Raw genomic sequence first — 20,709 nt, 5'->3', positions numbered from 1 at the left:
CTGTAACTGTTTTTTCAAGTGGTCATCTGTGAACTCACACAACCCTGATTGTTGTCTGATTGTTTCTATGCTTATATGGTGAACATGGAACTGAGAGGAAAATAAAGGGAAACACTGAAATATGTGTACTGAGGAGAGGTGGGACTCTCAATGTTCAGCTATGGTAGATTGCAGAATTGAGTTGCACAGCTGTAGTGAACTTATAGGTGTGAGTTCACAGATAGCCACTCAAGGGTATAGCTGAACAACCTGTTCTTTCTGAAAATTGGGTCTTGGGTGATTTTTGTGGATGCTATGGCCTGAATGTTCAATTCTTCTTGTTAAGCACAGTGGATGAACTAGCGTGGATATATCTGGATATTTATTATATGGATCTGGCTTTCCTTTATTACTGATGACTATTTAACAGATATATTTTCTCCACAGGGCAAGCTCTCTGACCAGGTTTACAACTATCCAGAGGGTTTAGGAGAAGTGCTTTATCGAGAACAGTTCGACTTCAACGCTGAGCCACCTTGGGAACCTAGCTGATGATAGTAGGGTTCCATCTCCTAACTTGTCCATGTAAGTTTAACTTTATCTTTATTTTTCATAAAGATAAGATAGTTCCCAGAACAGACATTTTGCTTTACTTTTTGTTATAACTCTGTACAGAACAGATCTTTCTATCTTAACAAAAAGCAGTTGCTCAAAGTGTAGGAGACAGTTGGCAAATCTCTTGTGGAAAATTATGCCATATGATGTCCTTATCTGACAAAGAGAACTTTTAATTTAACTTTATTGAAAACTCCCACCCCATTGTCTGAGGTTCCCTAGGGCAGTGGTTCTCAAACTGGGGTCTCCAGATGTTCTTGGACTGCAGTTCCTAGAAGCCTTCACCACTTGCTGTGCTGGCCAGGATTTGTGGGAATTGCAGTCCAAGAACATCTGGGGACCCAAGTTTGAGAACCACTGCCCTAGGGATTCCTTTTGTCCTGGGAAAGTCCTTAGAAGCCTCAGGATGGAGTGGTGGAGCCTTTAATAGCAAGCAAGCAAGCCAAAAAAAAAAAAAAAAAAAAAAAAAAAAAAAAAAGCCACCAGAGTGATCCCTCTATTGGTGGTGATTTTTCAATATTTTAAGGCTCTCTGCTCATCCCAAGACTCTTAAAAAGTTCACCAGGGCAAAAAGGAACCTTGGAACCTGAAAGGGGGTACAAGAAGCAATTAAAAATCCCTTTGACGGATCATGATGTTATTCAGCTTGTGTGATATAACTTTGAACCAACAAGATTTTATCTTTATCTGTCACTTAGCTCAGTTCTATCTTCTTTTCTAAAACTTATTTTCCTTTTGATTGTTCCAAAGAAAAATAGAAAAGTATGAAAGCATGGTTGTAGTTCAAGACAGCATTTATGTCAACATCTTTTGAGTAATATTGGTTCATATTTTCATATTTACTGTATTTCTGGGTCATAGGATTTGCTTATTATAAATTCCCCCATGTTCAATTTTGTTTGTGTGCTAGCTAAGACAATGAATTATCTAATTGATGTGTTGTGCATAAAGAACCACTATTAGGTCTCAAGTGAGCACTTCAGTTGTAGAATATGGGATCTAAGGCACGTCTTGTGTGAAGTGACATAAGTGTAAATTATTTAACTACTACAAATTATTGGATTCATGATTGGACAGGAGTTATGTACCAGTTAAACACCTTTGAAATGATGGTAGGAGAGAAGTAGATAATAAATGGCTACTGTATTTCTGCATAGTATTGCCATAAGTCTGTTTTAATTATATTTTAATCATTTTATTTTTAATTGTATTTTAATTATTGTAAGCCTCCCAGAGAGCTTTGGGTAGAGTGAGCGGCATATAAGTTAAATAAATAAATGAATAAATAATAAATAAATAAAGTCAGAAATAGCTTGATGGAACATAGCACTTGTATCACAAGTAAATGTTGGCCTTATGAATTGTTGTCCATCCTGAAGACAATTTAACATTTAGTTCCTTCTGTCATCCCAAGGTGTTTCTGTAAATTGGTTGAGTAGTACCAAGGTGTTCTGGCTTTTATTTTGCATTAAGATTTTCCAGTACTGTGTATAAATATTTTAGATGAGTCATCACTAGTAAATTAACCTTAATCAAGTAGCTCTATATGCATGCTTACCAGCAAATATGCTTGTGTCTTAGGTGTGCCTAAGCTTGAAGAGCATTGGCACACCCTGGTGTTTTGTATGTGTGTTTTAGCTGACTAATAAGTGCCCTGGAGTTCTGCTATAAAATGATTTATTGAGGAAAAAGTCAATTAAACATAATGAGTTTACCTGGAACAGAGTATTAATTAAAATTGGCTTGCCTGGGTGTATATTTAAATTTGAAGCCTTTTCTGTCTCCACCTTCACCTGATACTTTTCCACAAGAGAAACTGCTTTTGTTCTTTCCCTCTGGAACCAGTATGCCCCACCTTGTTTTTGCAAGCAGAGATTACTGGATCAGGCTGTTTTTTTGAAGAATTTGCTTTATGAGCGCACATGCCTTCTCACCCTTTTGGAAGATTATATGGCAGAGTGGCCTGAACATAAGTTTTAGCCAAGAACTACAGTTGGATTCACTAATAGCTGGCTGGAAAATTAGGAACATGGTAGTTGATAATTGGGTTTTTAAAAACCCTCCTCACTTTCATTTAGTGAAATCTGTAGCTTTAAGGTGGTTTGATTGTCTTTTTACAAAAATGTTCTCTTTTTTCATAATTCTTGGTTAAAAATAAAAGTAATATGAAAGAACTGTCTTGGGTGGTAGCCTTGATAATTGTATCTGATTGACTACGAAGAAATGCCTGCAAAAGAGTCTGGGTGGAAGTTGATATTCTGTCCCCAGCTGTTACTTGAGACCTCAAAAATTTTAAGACTGATCTAGATATTAAACAAAATGGCATTGTGGAGGTTTTTGTGGCACTGTTTTACTTGAAATCAGTGGTTCCCAACCTTGTGTAACCCATGTGTTCCTGGACTGCAACTACCAGAAACCCCAGCCAGCACAAATGGTAGTGAAGGCTTCTGGGAACTGTAGTCCCAAGAACATCTGGGTTACCCAAGTTTGGGTACCACTGCTTTAAATCATAGGCTGAGGCTGCATTTTAAAAAATGTTAGTTTATTAAAAGCAGCAGTCTTCTTAAATGGGGACAACTAGCATACTATGAGAATCCTAGGCTAGAATCCCCATCCACATATCCAGTTGTGAGTTTGCTTCCTGCAACGATTGCCCCTCTATAATCCTGTATAAGTGGTACAGTCACAGAAAGATTTTACTATATGATTTAACTGAGCCCCATAGCTAGGCTTAATGATCTGTTTGCAAAATTAAATTAGTAGTATGTTTGCATTTCTCTTCTGATTTGGGGGCAGGGAAAGGAGAAAAAGAATGGAGGAGTAAAAACGTTTTGGAAAATTCTGTGCTATGCTATTTGTACCAACTGATGTTTTCATTATGCTTTCTGTCAAACAGTTTGTTGCATAATTTAAGAACCCAGCTCTAAGGCTTTGGCTTTGTGGCTCATCCCTTGTGCTTCTTGGTTTATGACTGTCGGCTTTGCGGAATACGGCTGAGATGAAAGGATTTCTTGAGGACGCAAACTACTCCATTGGCTTACTGGATGAAGGAGTACATGTTGGAGATGTCATTGACAGCTGCATTTATGAACATACTCTTGTAAGCTATTTCCATCACCCTATTTTTATTGTCCACTTTAAAGTTTGTGTTTCATCCACTGGTAAAGTCTCACAACTGGGTCTTAAGTGTCACTGTTTACTAGAAGGAAATCAATGGGTTTATTTTTTTATTTTAAACTACAACATAAAATACATAAACCAAAATACAAATCAGTTGTATTCCCCACCACCCTAGTTGGGACCTCTTGCAATAATCTTTTTCTTCCATTGTCTTTCTTCTTCTTTTATTGCTCTCTTCTCCAGAACTGCACTGGTTCCTGGTTTGGAATTTTCCCTTTTCCTTTTGTTAGCACATATTCAATAAATCTGCCCCATATATCAGAAAAATTATTATTATTTATCTCTCCTTTCTTGACCTTCAAGTTAGAAGTTAATTTATTATTTATAGCAATGTTCCATATTTCATTATACTGTACCATTCTTCCATTTGAAATTAACAATTGGGTCAACAATTAAAAAGAAAAGAAATAAAACATTTCATCTATGCCATTGGCATTCGTACTTTGGTAAGCTTTTTACTCTTAACTGTAAATTAATTTTTCTATTCTAGACTGGAAAAAATGCATTTTTTGTTGGTGATCTGGGAAAACTGATAAAGCAGCACATCCGTTGGCAGAATGTGATGGCACCAATAAAACCATTTTACAATGTGAAGTGTAACTCCACCCCAGGCATACTTGAGATACTGGCAGCTCTTGGTACTGGATTTGCTTGTTCAAATAAAGTAAGTATTTTATTTCTTTCTCCTTGTATTCCAAACCTTTTAAGCAGATTGTTGTCTTTCTGATACAAATTCATTTCTTAAGAAGTGCTTTAAAGTAGTTCCATCTTCAGACATTAGATGGCTGGTGATTGGAGATAAGTCGATGGTTGCAGTGATGGACTGGTTATAGAGCACCAGAACATTATGCTAACTGGATGGGTGGAAGTTGGTATGTGAAGATACTGTACATTTTCTTTCTAGGGAAGCTTATGCCAGTGTGAAAGCAACTTGTATTGCTCCTGGTTCACGGCAGAGACCAGCATGATCATTCTTTTAGGATTGCAAACATAAAGAGAATGGTCATCTCAGTCTTTGCTGTGAACCAGGAGCATTAAGAGGGCCATTATTTTAGTAATAAAATACTTCAGTTTGGCATTGAATTGTCTTAAACATACTAGAATTTTTGTGAATCTTAGATGCTTGATGGAAAGATGGGATATAAAAGTATTTAAAAAAGAATAGGGTAAGTGTGATCATAGTATTGCTGTACAAAGCAGATCTGATCATATGTATGTTATACTGCTTATATGATACAATTTAGAAACTAAAGATTCTGCTTTACTCAAACACACCTGTTTATCCTAGTATTGTCTACTGACTGGCAGCAGCTCAAGTGTCTCAGGCAGAGTTGTACTCATCTCTTGCTATATGATTGTTTAACTGGAGAGAATATGGATGCACCTTCTCCCTTCTCTACAGAAAGACATGCAACTTAAAACTGAATTATACTCACTGTGGTATATAGTATCTACATACCTTTCAGAATATTTATATACAATTTCTGAAGATCTTATCTCAATTACTTGGGTTCAACAAAATCTAGAAGACCACCACCTTTTTATCGCATTATGATGTCAAACATCAGTCAATGATAGCTTTTTACCAGAGCAATTTGATATCATATTTAGACAGTACATATGAGTAGGACAGTGTACAGAATGGCAAGCCCAAATGAGCATCTGTCAAAAGCATTTTAGGTCCCATCATAAGAAGAAAAAGAATTGTGCTCGCTTTTGGTGTCTGGAGATAAGTTAATCTAAGGAGGACTATTCTAAGCCAGTAGGTCAGGCTGTAAACTTAAACTAAAATTTGATAAATTTGAATTAATTAAAAAACTATTTAAAATGTTTTGAGTAATTTTTTATCTTAAAAAACCTCATGATCTCCAAATTTACTTGACAGCTTTCATAAGCCTTAATAACTTTGTTTCTCTCTCTCTTTTAGACTGAAATGACATTGGTTCAAGACTTGGGCATTTCTCCTGAAAACATTATATACACAAGTCCTTGCAAACAAGCTTCTCAGATAAAATATGCAGCAAAAATTGGAGTTAATATTTTGACATGCGACAGTGAATTAGAATTAAAGAAAATTGCTAGAAATCACCCAAATGCAAAGTAAGTATAATTGTGTTCATTTATTTAACAGTGTGGGAATTTAAGTTGGAGCATTATATTTTTGAAATACCTTTTGGTAAAATAGCCTCCCTTAATTGCTCTAATGTGCATATTTTTAACTGAAAATGTTTGTGTGTATGTGCTTTAGTCCCCAGTGTTATTTAGATTTACTTAGGATTGCAGTTTTAATCTGCTGCCATTAAAGATTTTGCTAACTTTCACTGAAATTGTTTTATCAGGATACCTTAAATCTTCTTTGATTTAGAAACTGCTGTTGGCAAGGTTATATGAACAGACTGTATTAACACTAAAATCTATGTCTTATCTAATCTATTCTCTGCTTGGAACCTAAGCATCTTGATGGATGTATAGAACATGCTTGTTCAAATAACCATCTGTGAGGATTGCTTCAGAATGGCTTAAACTGGTCCAGAATGTCTGGTGGGATGGGGGGGGGGAGCAAGTGGAAATCCAGAACAGGCTGCTATAATGCTGTGTACCAGAATGGTGGTGTTGTGCCAGCAGTGCATATCAAGTTTTCTTCTAGATTACTTGGGTAGCATCAGCATTAAAGGAAGAACAAAAGTATGGCAGAGGATTATCTAAAGCAGATAAGCCAGTTAGTGGTAAGTACTTGCCCCTTTGAAATAGCAGAATTCAAAGGATGCATGTCAACCTCTGGCTTGTTTCAGTTGCTTACAGTTCTGGCAGACTTCCTTGGTCTAGAATGGAGTGGGCAGCCTCCAGATACCTAGAGCCCACATATGCCTTGGAGAGCCTTACCCATGACTCCCTTCCAAAAAACAAACCTGTTATGGTTGGATTTGTTAATGGAAAAAGCCTCCATGCGCCATCTAGTGCCCAAATTTATTTATACAGTATATGCACACATACTGTATACACAGTATACTAATTTCTAAAAACTAGTATTGCCTCCACCCCCTCGAAAACATGACAAAGTTTATGAACCCCATATTTTTTTAAAAGGTTTCCATTTGGGGTCACGGGATGCTGTGGAAGTCACATCTGAGATCCTGGGGCCCATAGGTTGCCAACCTCTTTAGAAAGAAGAGTTGTTCAAGGCAATGAATGCTTCATTTGGGTGCCTACTTCTGACTCAACTACTGTCAAAAAGGGTTGTTGTAACTAGATGCTCCTGTAAAGGGGTAATGACTGCCACTTTTTCACCTCTCTTAAGAACCTATCATTTGTCTCCTGACTTATCCTGCGTTATGAATGTACTCTATGAACTAAAGCTTAAGGCTAGATATTTGGATATTAAAATAAAGGGAATAATGAGTGTAGTTGCACGTATTTAAAGGCACATATGCAATGAATACTGTTGACCTCATTTTTGGATACTATGACACACCTTAAAGTTTAGGTAGCATCTTCAGCCAAGATGAGAATTTATTCCTTTTTCAGATGACAATGAGGAAGTTACTTATACAAACTTTCTTGTCAGCTGTGCAAATTATTTGACAGCTAGCACTGCTGTTATTGACATATGTGGTTTTCACAGGCCTCTGAGTGCATCTGGTTACCAGAGTAAGCTGTGGTAAACTTGCACAAAGAATGGCATGCAGGTATTTTGTGTGCTCTGTTCATTTGTTCAAACTTCTGATAGTAATACTGGCAATTAACTGACACTCAGGTTTGAAAGAAATAATCTTCTGTTCAGGAAACCAAATTCTTATCATGCTCTTAGCCCTCCCCCTTCCAGGCAAAGTGTAACATGCCTTCAAAGGATATGCTCCCTATCAACAAATTCCAAGGCAAGTAAGGACTGAAGTGAATATAGCTAGTAGAAATGCTTGAAGTATTTAGTACCTAGTAGGAAGAAAGATGTAATGTATCCTCTATTTCATATCAGCCATTTTTAAAAAACCAACAATATCCCATTACCAGCCATTTTAAAACATGCAACAACTTGAATGTCCCTCAGAGAAGCCTAGGATGACCACAGCTACTTCCAAGGTAATGTATTTTTATTACAGCATTCGACTTTCTGCTGCAACAGAGTCTTTAGCTGCTGCATTTCCAAACCTCTTATCCTTTTTGACTCCGTATTTTAGGCCCTAATGGCTAGTTTTCTCTCTATACAGGATTGTTTTTATTAGGTTCACTTGACTCGTCCATCGACAGAGCTGGAGTAATGGCAACATAATCAACATACTTCTGACAGTCTTCAGGCTTCACATGTGCTGATGCTGCTGTAAACCAACTGTGCCCCAATCATCTTCCCCTTCTCTTAGGCTCTTGCTTCATATTGCCACAGAAGATAATAATGGAGATGAAGAGATGAACATGACGTTTGGTACCTCCCTGAAGAACTGTCGGCATCTTATGGAATGTGCAAAGGAACTGAATGTCCAAATAATTGGTGTTAAGTGAGTAGGTTTGTCAAGTTTCCTGCGGCTTGTCATTGCTATGTTGCAGCTTTGAATATAAAATAGCAGTAGATTTAGCATTTATTTTACCCATAACTGCACTTCCTGTTGTATGTCTTACACCATAGTAAAATGCTGTTTAAGACATTGCCTTGTTTCTTTTTTGTGGAACAACTAAAACCAGAAGAGAATATGGGAAATAGTTGTTGTGGGTTTTTCGGGCTCTTTGGCCGTGTTCTGAAGGTTGTTCTTCCTAACGTTTCGCCAGTCTCTTAGCCGGCATCTTCAGAGGACGGGAGTCAGAACTCTGTGCAGTGATTACCGGTCCTTGAAGCTTCAACAAAAAACAAGAAAGTTTAAAACTCAACAAAGCCTGGCTCCCAGCTGAAAAATACAGCCTGCAAAAGGTCAACGAACTCTACCCAGCTACAAGGACTCATGATCACTGCACACAAAAGAGCAGCTAACGACAGATAGTCTCTCCCTCTTATCACAACAATACACCCCCAACAAAAAACTCGTTGATCACCACAATCACCCATCCCCTGAAAAGGACAAAAGCTGATCCTACAGCTAAAATACTCAACTATCCAAACAAATTGCACCAGAGCACAGACAGACTTTTGACTCCTGTCCTCTGAAGATGCCGACCACAGAGATTGGCGAAATGTTAGGAAGAACAACCTTCAGGACACTGCCCAAAGAGCCCGAAAAACCCACAACCATCAGATCTTGGCCGTGAAAGCCTTCCAGAATACAGAGAAAATATGGCTTGAGCTCTTCAAGGAAATTGATTTTAGAACAATTAAAATAGTTTTTACCATAAACACATCAGGATGTTTTTTTCTCTCCCTGCCTTTTAAAGTTTTTCTTCTTTCTGTCTTTTCAAGAGATTTTTGTTTCTATTACACAATAACATGAGCCATTTTTTCAAAGGCTTTCAAAATAATTAGCTAATAGGACTATGGAATTCAGTATATATGGCAGATGAACTTAATGTAACAGTTCAAGCCTTAAAGGGATAGATCTTTGCTGATTACTCTTAGAAATGTATAGGTGTTAAATAGAGAGGAAACCTAGAACATGGCCATTTTCTTTATATTTTATCTTCTGTCCAGTATATCTTCTTACAATAACTTAAATATGTGATGCTCTCAGTATTCAAGAAGTTACAGTTTTCAAATATTACAGTATCTTTCCCAAAGTAACAGCTGACATATTTTCTCTAAAAACTGTAAGTGTGGATTAGGACATTCAAGTAAAATTATCTTTCACTGCTAACATGGCCTGCTTTTTGCTAAATCCTCCTTCTGACAAGTCATTATTGATTTTGTGTACATGAAAGTTCATCATATCATTACCTACCAAGGAAGCCCATTGTTTTCAGTGGGTGGTACTTGTAAGTATTTTTATTATTATAATTGGTTTCTTTAGTTTGCTGGGCAGTAGGAAATGGGCTTGACTTCATGAAGTTTTCAACTTTTTTTCCTGAATTTTAAGCAATACTAAGGAACAAAAATGGTTGATATTGCTGTGAACAACGAATATAACTAGAATGATTGATCTGTTCAGGCAGTACTTCATCCCTTGGGTGGCACTAGAAGTTGGCCCATGCTTATACACCCAGCTTTTCTCAGAATGAAAATGTATGTGCCTCGAGTTTCTCAAAGGTTTGAATTATCTAATTTTCTCAGAATATCTGAATGCATTGGGGAGGAGCCATATTTAAATACAGGTGCTGCACTTCTTAATCCTGGAAAAATAAAACAGTGCTTTCTTGGCTGCACAGCCTGCTATCTCTTGGATAAAATCCCAAGGTCAAAGTACTGCCTGAACAGGAGGTATTTGGGTTGTCTTCCAGTTATCACTTGTTTAGTAAAGGGTATTTCCCCCCCTAAACCCTTGCAATTAGAATTGTTTGGGATGCTACATAAAGTTGATGAGGTAAACAGAACCAGACAATTGTACATTATGTAAAATAACATGCTTCAACATTTGTGTTTGCAAGAGTGATAAAATATTGTCTCATAGTTTGAAAAAGAATATCCCTTAGAATCATCAGCAGATCTCCTGTTTAGCTAGATGTAATGATCTTTATAGCAATGTAATTTTTTTCTCTTTTTGAATTTTAGATTTCATGTGTCAAACTCTTGCAAGGAACCTCAAGTATACAAACATGCTATTTCTGATGCTCGCTGTGTGTTTGACATGGCTGTAAGTGAAATACTTTACCTGTTATATTGTTTCATATGGTAAAATTATTAAGATAATACCAAGACACTGTGTTATTTGTTCTAAATATGCTAAAGCCCGTTTGTAATGTTAAATTTGGGGTTTCTATCCAATCACAAAATAATTTGCATCCCTGCATAAAGAAGAGATGCAGTGATTAAATGTGCTGTCTTGTGTGTTTAAGACTAGATATGGAAGCTTTATATTCGTATCCACTGGAATACAAATATGAAGCTTGGCACCCCAGGTGCCATGGCAGTCTATTCCCACCCACCCTGAACCAGTCCAGTCTCCTCACAGTGTACATGTTTGGTGGCGGCGACATTGCACCAATTGCAGTGTTGCCCTGCCTTGCCCATCTCCACAGCTGACCACCCCAGCAAGGAGGCAGGAAGACAAGTCTCCCCACTCAGGTGCTGAGTGATTGGCTGAGGAGAGACATGGGGCAGCACCAGTGGAAATATGTCCACAATTGGTGCAGTGTCACTGCCATCACATGGAGGTGCTGCAAGGAGCCCAGTCAGTGGATCAGGCTCATTCTGGGGCCAGGAGAGGACCGCCATGGTACCTGTGGTGCTGAGCTTCATATTTGTATCCTGTACACTGGATATGAATAAAAAGCTCCCATGTCTATTTGAGACCTAGGCTGATAACACCTGTGTACCTTTGACAGCCAAGTTAAGTTACAATATATATTCTTTTAATTATACAAGCTTACATCTGTTGAGAGTGATAGCAGGCGTAGGGCGCTTCTTGTTCAAGAGAACAGTTTCTGCAGATTTTTTGCAGGGGTGGGCGGGCTTATAATCCTCCAAGTCAGATCCCATACCATTTTGGAGAGTACCCCAATCCACAGTTCTTAGAAGATGCAGGGGACTGCAGTGGGAGGAATAAGGTGGGAAAGCCACATTCTGGAAGAGCTCTACTTGATGTATATTTGATTCAAGCTATTGTATTTGCTGAAGTTTATTCCAGTGTACAATTGCAGGAGTTGCTGATTTATTATGTAATAGTTCTTATCTTTTTACTGCTTCAATTATAACAACACTTGAAACAAGTTACTCAAGTCGTTAAAAAGCTCAATATTGTAAGTGCATGTTTTAAGAAATGAAAATAGTAAGAAATAATCTTGTAGACTGTCTGCCAGCCTTTTGCATTTCTATTTCAGGAAGAATTTGGTTTTACTATGAACATGTTGAACATTGGTGGTGGTTTCACAGATTATGAACTTGATCTAGAAAAGGTATGTAAGTCTGTTGTGGGTCCTTCCTGTAGGGTCTGTCAGTTTTGGGTAGCTGAGACTTATTATGGTAGCTATAAACCATGAGATTTCTATTGAGTGATTTTACTGATACGACATTGGGGTCATTCAGGCCCCAATCAACGTGAATCCTTCTAATCGAAATGTGAGAAAGGGATTCTAAGTGAGCCCAACATGGTGAATCTTAGTATTTTACTTTTTCACTGTGGCATAATTGTTTGAAAAGATAGACTTATCTGAGGTCTTTCTGACCATAAGTGCAGATTAGAAAAGCTTATTTTATAACTGTAGGAGTGGTGAAGAATAGCTAACAGTGTTTTGGGTTGATTCAGATATAATGCTAAACAATGCGTTAATGCTGAGAGAAAGTACATTGGGATCACCCCCACCTTCTACTCCAACTCTCCTTTAGTGCACCTGTGAGGAACAAATAAAAACTGCTTGCTTTCCTCTGTGCCTTGATTCTGGATTGTTTGAGCCAACCAGAGGGTGAGCGGCATATGCTCCATTTGTGCAGTCCAGTGAATGTTGTCCTCTTCTGAAAATGCCACCACAACCAAAAATACTATTATTTCTCCCACAACTGTTTCTTCTCCTCGATCTCCATGCCAGCTAGAACTCCTGAATGTGCAGCTGTTTCTGTAGCTTGTGGTGCTTCTGATCTGTTCACTAGAAACCTATGATGCATTCTGTTTTGCATTCATGGAGGTTTATAGTACAAGAAGGTCCTTGCCCAGGATAGCTGCCAATATACTAGCAACTGTCAGTAGTGCTTTTGATGCAACATTCCAGTGTATGAGGAAGGAGGAGTGGGTGGAACAAAATAAAAAGGAAATACTGTGCAAGTGAGAGCACAGTAGTAGTGATAAATATATAATAAACTTCTGAAAAGGGAAGCAAAACTTGGAAAGGTATAGTCTGACATGAAGCAAATCTTTCTGAATAAAGCTTCAAAACTCCGCAGATATTATCTTCGTAGAAGTTCTATCAGGCTGTATTTCAAATTTCTGTTAGATGAGAAATAATTACTTAATTTTTAAAATTATGAATTCAACCAAACTAAAAATAATCTACCGTAGTACCTGCTGTGTTGATAAGAACATGAAGGGAGTCTCATCATGATGGGAAATGATTGGATAGGCTTATTACCCTTCATGAAGCAAGTTGTAGTAGTCGTTTTTCCCTTTCTTGCTTTAGCCTTTGAGTTTGCTGGTCTCATATTAATGTAAGAGCAAATTTAATGTTTGAAATAAAGATACAAAATTGCAGGTTTTACCTTGGTAAACATGTGGTTGTCCCTCTTATTTTTTTAGGTTAATCATGTTGTCAGTCCATTGCTTGATACCTATTTTCCTGAAGAGTCTGGTGTAAATGTGATTGCAGAGCCTGGATGCTATTATGTTTCATCTGCATTTACTCTTGCAGTTAATATAATTGCAAAGAAAACTATTCAATCAGCTGAACCTCTTCTCTCTAAATGTAAGCAAAATCTGCTGCACACAAAGTGCTACAGAGATAGCCAAGAGCTCTGCTTTGGATCTTTGCTAAAAGTTAAGCCTTTCATCAAAGAGCTTCCTCTTGTAGGCTTTTAGAACTTATATGTATTTGTTTCATATTTAGATACTGTTAATCTCACAAGGTGAATTACATATAAAAATATTAAAATCATTAGGATTAATTTAGCTTTAGAAATGATTAAAGGCAACCTAAGGGAAAATATTTTTGAAAATATATTGTCAACAGGGCTAAATTGTTCTTCAGTAGCCTTGTGGTGACAGGTTTGAGCCTGAACACTAGGAACTATATTTGGCCTTTCTTTGAAATGGACATGTTTTTGCTTAGTTAGGAAGGGGAGTGACACAGAAAACCCAATTCCTCTGTCTGAGATTTGGGGCGATAATCTGGTAAACTCACTAGGTTTAGCCAGCTGGAATCAGATTATAGTAAAAATATCTGATGGTTGCATTTCTGCTCTGCTGATGTTGCGAGTCCTTGTTTTTTAAAAAACTATTTTAGATCTAGGACCTGCTTTATTCCCATAGATATGTACTGTTCTTCGTGGTCTTGGGATGGGCAGCACTCTCCAGATGGTACTGGACTTTTCATCTCTCACTATTGACTATGCTGGGTAGAACTGAGAGAAGCTGCAGTCTGGTATCTGGAGGGTCACATACTCCCTACCCCTGCTGGAGGGTTGATCTTCACAGCTGAAACATTAATGTTTTGCCATAATTTGTTTTGCTAAATCATATTGAGGCCACATTCCACTATAAGAAATTGGGAAAACGTTTTTTATTTCAAAGTTTACCATAGCTTAAATAATTACACATTGAGATAAATAAAGAATAACTCAAGTCATGTCTTGCTTCTAATACTCTTTTAAACATTGTTCCCTTTTTATCTGCATGTTCCATGTGCTCCTAGATAACTTGCACAGCTTTAAAAAAGAATGTAAATGTGCGGCAAAACTTGTTCTTTAAAATATGATTTTTTTTTAACCACAGTGGAACAAACCCAGAGTGATGGGCAAGCCTTCATATACTACATGAATGATGGTATTTATGGTTCATTTGCAAGCAAGTTATCTGAGAATTTGACTACTATTCCCGAGGTTCACAAGGTGAGACCACCTTTACAAGCGGAGATTCTGAAGCATCTTTCTTTGTATTGAATAACTCTTTTAAGGCCATTTTGAGTGCAAAATTCTGTAGTTGCTACTTTTACTGCCCTCTCATGCTAAATGCCATGCATACACATAAATCTAACAGTCAGAATGCTTTTTTATGCAGAAATACAAGGAAGATGAGCCTCTATTTGCAAGTAGCCTTTGGGGTCCATCCTGTGATGAGCTTGATCAAATTGTGGAAAACTGTCTTCTTCCTGAGCTGAGCATTGGAGACTGGTTGCTGTTTGACAATATGGGTTCTGGTACTTTGGGTGAACAGTCTGCCTTTAATGACCTCCAAAGGCCTCCGATTTACTATGTAATGTCAGTCAGTAGCTGGTAAGTTTGCATTTCTGAATTAATTAATAAGTTGTATGAGATACTGTATTTAGTTCTTAATGAGAAAATATAGACCTCAGCATTATATTTTAGTAGTATGAGAAAATCTCAGAATTGTTACAGGATGTCTTATGTGTAGATTCAGACAATTGGACTGGGGTTTCTTTGGGTTTTTTGTTATTTTATGGTCAGATGCTTGTGTGTATCTAGAGGTGGTACAGTGAGTACAGTGCTGGCAGAAACTCATGTTCAAATCTTCAATCAGTGTGAAGCTCATGGGGTTCTCTTTAGACAAGTAGGTTTTCTTCAGCCTTACAAATCTCTCACAAACACCCCCCAAACCCTACTTGTATCTCTACTTTATGCACATATTGAAAGATACGCAGAAGCTATACCATTAGGCCTTGCTCTGTAAAGGTCGGTTGACATGCTGGTTCATCTCAACACATATCCAAGTACAGTGGTGCCTCGCATTACGATGTTAATTCGTTCCAGTGAAATCGTAAAACGAAAACGTTATAATGCGATTTTAAAAAGTCCATAGAAATGCATTAAAACCTGATTAATGCGTTCCTAGGGGCTTGAAACTCACCATCCAGCGAAGATCCTCCATAGCGCGGCCATTTTCGCTGCCTGTGCAGCAAGGAATCCGTCCCAGAAAACAGCGGGCAGCCATTTTTTTACCCGGTGGCCATTTTGAAACCGCCGATCAGCTGTAGGAAAATTGTTGTTTTGCGAGAATCGGTTCCCAAAGCAGGAAACCGATCATTGCAAAGCGAAATTCCCCCATAGGGAACATCGTTTTGCGATCACAAAAACATTGACGTCTAGCAATTTCGTCGTCAAATGGAGCGCCCGTTAAGTGAGGTACCACTGTAGCCTCATACATCTGTAGTTTTTTTAAAAATCTTTCTTTCTTTCTTTCTTTCTTTCTTTCTTTCTTTCTTTCTTTGTTTCTTTGTTTCTTTGTTTCTTTGTTTGATTTATACCTCGCCTATATGGACTACCAGACCACTCTAGGTGGCTTCCAATACAGAATAAAACAATAAAACATAAGAATGTACATAATCATTCAATAACAATTATAATAAAATAAAATAGAAGAGAATTAGAAAGAAAAGTCAGGAATTAGCTGGAAGGAAGGCCTGGATGTACAACCAAGTTTTTAATTGGTTTTTAAAGATACCCAGCATAGGGGCCGCGCGAATCTCCGAAGGGAGGTTATTCCAGAGGCAAGGAGCCACTGCCGAGAAGGCCTGGTTTTGTGTCTTCTCCTTCTGGGCCTCTCTCGGCATCAAGCTCCTCAGCCTCACCTCATGACTCGCACGGGTGATCCGGGTAGACCTTGGTGGAAGCAGGCGTTCTGCCAAATATCGAGGTCTGAAACCATTTAGGGCCTTGTAAGTAAGCATTAAGACTTTGAAGTCGACACGGAAACGAATGGGCAGCCAATGCAATGCGTCCAGTGTTGGAGAAATGTGTTGGTGTTTTCTCACTCCGGTGAGGAGTCTGGCTGCCGCATTCTGCACCACCTGAAGTTTCCGCATCAGCTTCAAAGGCAGCCCCACGTAGAGCGCTTTACAGTGGTCTAATCTTAAACACACAGTCTCCATAAGAAGTTCAGAAACCAAAAGAACTCTTCATAACATAGCCACAGTAATGATACATGTAACGATCCCATCTCCCTAAAGAGACAATTATTGCGGCCAGGGAGTCTCTGGGCATAAACCTACCACCTTTATTTCCTGAGATAGGGCCTCTAGGTCAGAAGTCCCCAACACCCGGTCCATGGCCCGGTGCCTGTCTGTGGCCTGGGCCAGACCGTGGAGACAGATCTCCCCCCCCCCCACCTCCACATGCACTCCCCCCACATGCATGTGCGCCTGTGAGAAGCCCCCCACCCCTTTGCACGCGAGTGCACCTCCGTGCCCCTTCATGCATGCACGTGAGCACAGGAGGGTGCCCGCCTTCCCCAACTCTTCTGCGGTGTAAAAAAGGTTGAGGACCACTGCTCTAGGTCTCAGAAGTGCGTAGTAAGCCCTACAGACAAGCCTGAACCTTAAAAGTTACCTTTGATTTGATTCCTAAGCAATAAAACATAGACTTTGTGTTTCTTTAGAATGCACACCAGCCTTACCAAGTAGGACAGTGGGACCTTTTAACTTACAGTAGCAACCATTGACCTTATTTTATCCAAACTGGATTTAGACAGTTTTGCTGTATCAAGAGACTAGATCCTCTGTTTAAGAATTATATTTGTTTTATTAAGAAAATAGTTTCATTAGAATACAGCATCTAGTGTGGCTGACAAGGCCAATTCGAGAGTGACAATCTCTTCCACACTGAAGACAAATACAATCTGTTGTAGCTTTAAAGAATAAGCATTGAACACATCCATTTGTTACAATGTTTAAATAAACTTACAATTTCTAATTAAAATAAAAACAGCTAAGTAATAATCTTTGCTCTGTGTCCCTACATCTTGACATATAGAAGCTGGGCTATTCCTCCCCCACTTCTTCTTGAAAAGAAGAACAAGCCTCTCCCTCTCACATTCCACAGCATTCACAGACCGCTTCTTTTACATACACAAACCCTCATTTTACATATCTTTAGGACCTCCTCCTTCATTACTCTTTCAAGCTGTCAACCAATTAAGTCCAAGTAGGTGTAATTCAGAACACTCCGATCACCGCCCAAAATTCTCATGATCCAAGCTCCAGGTGTCTTATCTTCTCCCAGTTAGTGGTTTTTGTTGCGTCTCCTCTCTCTGGATGGTCCGGCCTTGTGACTTTGGCAAACAACTCTGCACAACAAGCTCATGAAAAACATCTCTTTCTGAATTCATCTTACATGGAGCCTAACAGACTCCATCTCAGTATATCTACAATTCCCAGTTTCCTTCCAATTCCGTACAGTACAATATCTTTTAATGAGCTGGAACCAACCAAGAAAACGTCATGGTAGCTGAATCTTGTTATAAGGCAATGTGGCTCTTACAGTAGGCTTTACTTTACACGTAGTAGGATAGTACTGTGCTTACAGTAATGTTCCCTTGACCAACAGACATACATCATATCACTATTTCAATATAGTTTTTTGTCTTATCAGACTTGCTATTTTGCAAGGTAATGGTAAGTCATTAAGTGAAAGAAAGGGAACATGTTGATTTAGATCTATGAATTTTATCACAGCTTTTGCAGAGTAACATGCTTTTCTACATAATACACAAATCTCCCAAATACCTGGATACTTTAAATAAGCTAAAATGCAATAATGAAAATTTGAAATTGTTCAAATTCTTTAATAACATACAAAAAATCTTACTCTCCATAGGTTTTCTGATTTCATAGCATAGGTATGGGACACAGTTAAAATTAGTGTGTTTAACTTTTCATATTTGCAGCATTGGCTTCCAAAATTCAGAGCAACACGGAGTCTGAGTATATAATATAAAAGACTGTAGATGTTTGAATATCTCCAAATTACTTTGAATTTTGACATTCTGCTTTCTTGTGGTATTCTTATTGAATGTCTATTTGTTTTTCCATTTCAGGTATGAAATGCAAGATGCTGGGTTCACCTCTGACACACTGATGAAGAATATCTTCTTTGTGCCTTCATGCGTTCAGCTGAGCCCTGAAAACAGTTTTTCCATTGCAGCTTAAACAGGCATTACTGCTTCATTTTAGCCTTGCAGTTGCATGTCTGTAGTCTTGTCTGGTCACAGCATTCCAGTTTGGAAGAAAAATGGAACAATCTTGAATGAATTTCTAAAACTTGAAATTAATTGGGACCAGGCAAAACCAGCTACAACTACAATTCTCTGGGGGAGAAGGGTTAAATAATAATTAAAATTTTAAACATGTAAAATAATGCAATCCCTCAGCATCTAAATAAAATATGCAACAAAATGGATGACTTAGTTGAGATGGAAACCCATCACTTGGGTTCTCTGTTAAACAGTTTACATACAAGTACAGTTTTTATACTAAGGATTTCTGTTAGAAAGTCTTGTAAAGTTGTCTTTTCCCCCAGATATATGAAATGTCAAGGGGGAATCAAGTGTGACTTCATTAGCTATGTTTAGTGTATTTAGAATGTGTAAATTTGTGCTTTGAACTGTAGTTTAATAAATGTAAAATTGCATCATAGTATTTGTTGTATTTCACCCTTGCCGTACCAATCCTTGTTGATTGCAATAAAAGTCCCCATGCCCACCCCTGCCACTAACACAGGGAAGATGTCTAAGAAGCAATGAGAGTTTAGGTATAGAAAGATGTAAGGTAATTTATTCAAAGTGCTTCACGTGTGAAATTGATAGAACATTAGATCATGCTTAAAACTAAGCTGAAAAGCACTAAATTCAAAGTTGAAGTGCAGTCCATGGATACCATTAAGCACCTGATTTGAACATTTTAACATCAAAATGTTCAAACATTTGAACTAAGAAGCAATCCACAAAGTTAAATTTGTATAGTACTTAAACAGTGGATTGTCTGCTGCTGTTTGTTAGTGGAAACGGTGATTATATGGATGCTTGTGAGTAAGATCCATTCAACTCACAGGAGCTTACCTTCAAAATGAAGATGTATATCATAAAGCTGCAAGTCTTTCACTTAGAAGAATAGCTGTGGTTCCCAGTCTTGGCTGCCAATCCAACTCTGTATAGAGTATTCACTTAAACTGTATTCATATCATATCAGCTAGGTTTAGCAAGCAAACATTGAAGGTTATACTCACTGTTACTTAGATGCTACCATCCTCTGATTGCTCCTTTTTATTTATTTTGCTTACCTTATACAGTAGTCTTGGAAAGTGTTTTTTAAATTACCATGCCAGAATTAATTTGGAAATGGACATTAGTATTCCTAAAATAATTGTGTGATGAGGAATGGGCTGCCAGGTACAAGTTTTTTTTAATGCTAGTGCCAGTTGGCACAAAGTAGTTTTGGTTCAGTGGCCAGAGTCCTGTTGTGTAGCATAAATTCAAAATTGCATAACTGATATGCATGATTGTTCTAGCTAGCTGTTGCATGTTTGGGCATAATGAAGTAATACACCCAGGTGTGCAACAGAGGGCCAGAAAATTGTGAATGCCACTTGTGCTTCATAGAATTTTACAATAGGATTTTGGCCAGTGGAATTAAAATACATTGTTGATAGATGAAGGAGAAAGGGAATATTTCCTTCAGCCCGCTCACACTAAAATAACAGGTACTATATTTGAAACGATTTTCACATGTGTGTATGGTGTGTATTAATAAATCTAATAACCATGAGCAAAAAACCACAGCTTGAGCATTAAAGCACAAATGAAAATTGCAAGCTGTTTAGTTTTCCCTACAATTTTAGACAAAAATAAACCAGTCTTCAGAATTTTGACCAGTATCTGTTGGGTCCATCAGACAAGAAAATGGGGAGCAACTGTCATATCAATCCCCAGGCCTTACAAAAATGTCCAGAAATCTGCTACAAAGTTTTTAGAACTATGTGAGTTTAACCAACTCTTGTTGTAAATGGTACAGTCACCTTGGAAATGTCTGTATTGTATTTGACAGTTTGCCATAAAAATTGGTTTGAACTTGGTATGTATTTGAATTTATATGCTAAAACTTATCTTCTGTTTACAAATTGTAATATCAGTTTTGGAATAATTCAAATATAAAACTGAATGATTTCTATATAGCAAATTAACAAACAGAACTTTTGTCTTGTGTATAGTACTTCATATACTATGAGTGTCTCGCGTAGTACTCATTTGCACCTAATACTGCAAAATTTTCTCCCCCCAAAATTTGGGTACATTTCTCTCCTTTCCCTAATCATTAAGGCTAGGTGCCCTTCTTGATGAAAGTGCTTGGAAGCTGAGTAAGAAACACATGATTGTATTTGTATCTAAGGCAGGAACTACATAGTGGTCTTGCATTGTTACAATGTAGTTGGAA

The 20,709-nt window shown here is 37.9% G+C and overlaps 1 protein-coding gene across 1 annotated transcript in view; it reads left to right on the top strand.

Annotated features, from left to right (window-relative positions):
* Positions 1-20,462, top strand: part of AZIN1 (antizyme inhibitor 1) — a 38,714-nt gene extending 18,252 nt beyond the window's left edge. Inside the window, exons 2-12 of the mRNA XM_020783417.3 lie at positions 427-564; positions 3,491-3,694; positions 4,265-4,438; positions 5,702-5,874; positions 8,130-8,264; positions 10,397-10,478; positions 11,665-11,739; positions 13,071-13,236; positions 14,262-14,377; positions 14,547-14,761; positions 18,318-20,462. Coding sequence (XP_020639076.2) covers positions 3,593-3,694; positions 4,265-4,438; positions 5,702-5,874; positions 8,130-8,264; positions 10,397-10,478; positions 11,665-11,739; positions 13,071-13,236; positions 14,262-14,377; positions 14,547-14,761; positions 18,318-18,429 — 1,350 coding nt within the window. The 5' untranslated portion in view covers positions 427-564; positions 3,491-3,592 and the 3' untranslated portion in view covers positions 18,430-20,462. The remainder of the gene's footprint in view (positions 1-426; positions 565-3,490; positions 3,695-4,264; positions 4,439-5,701; positions 5,875-8,129; positions 8,265-10,396; positions 10,479-11,664; positions 11,740-13,070; positions 13,237-14,261; positions 14,378-14,546; positions 14,762-18,317) is intronic.
* Positions 20,463-20,709: the final 247 nt, after the last annotated feature.

Source organism: Pogona vitticeps, chromosome 4 (assembly GCF_051106095.1).
Source record: "Pogona vitticeps strain Pit_001003342236 chromosome 4, PviZW2.1, whole genome shotgun sequence".
Taxonomy (NCBI): Eukaryota; Metazoa; Chordata; class Lepidosauria; order Squamata; family Agamidae; genus Pogona; species Pogona vitticeps.
The sequence above is the reverse complement of the archived record's forward strand: the minus strand, read 5'-3'. Positions and strand labels throughout refer to the sequence as shown.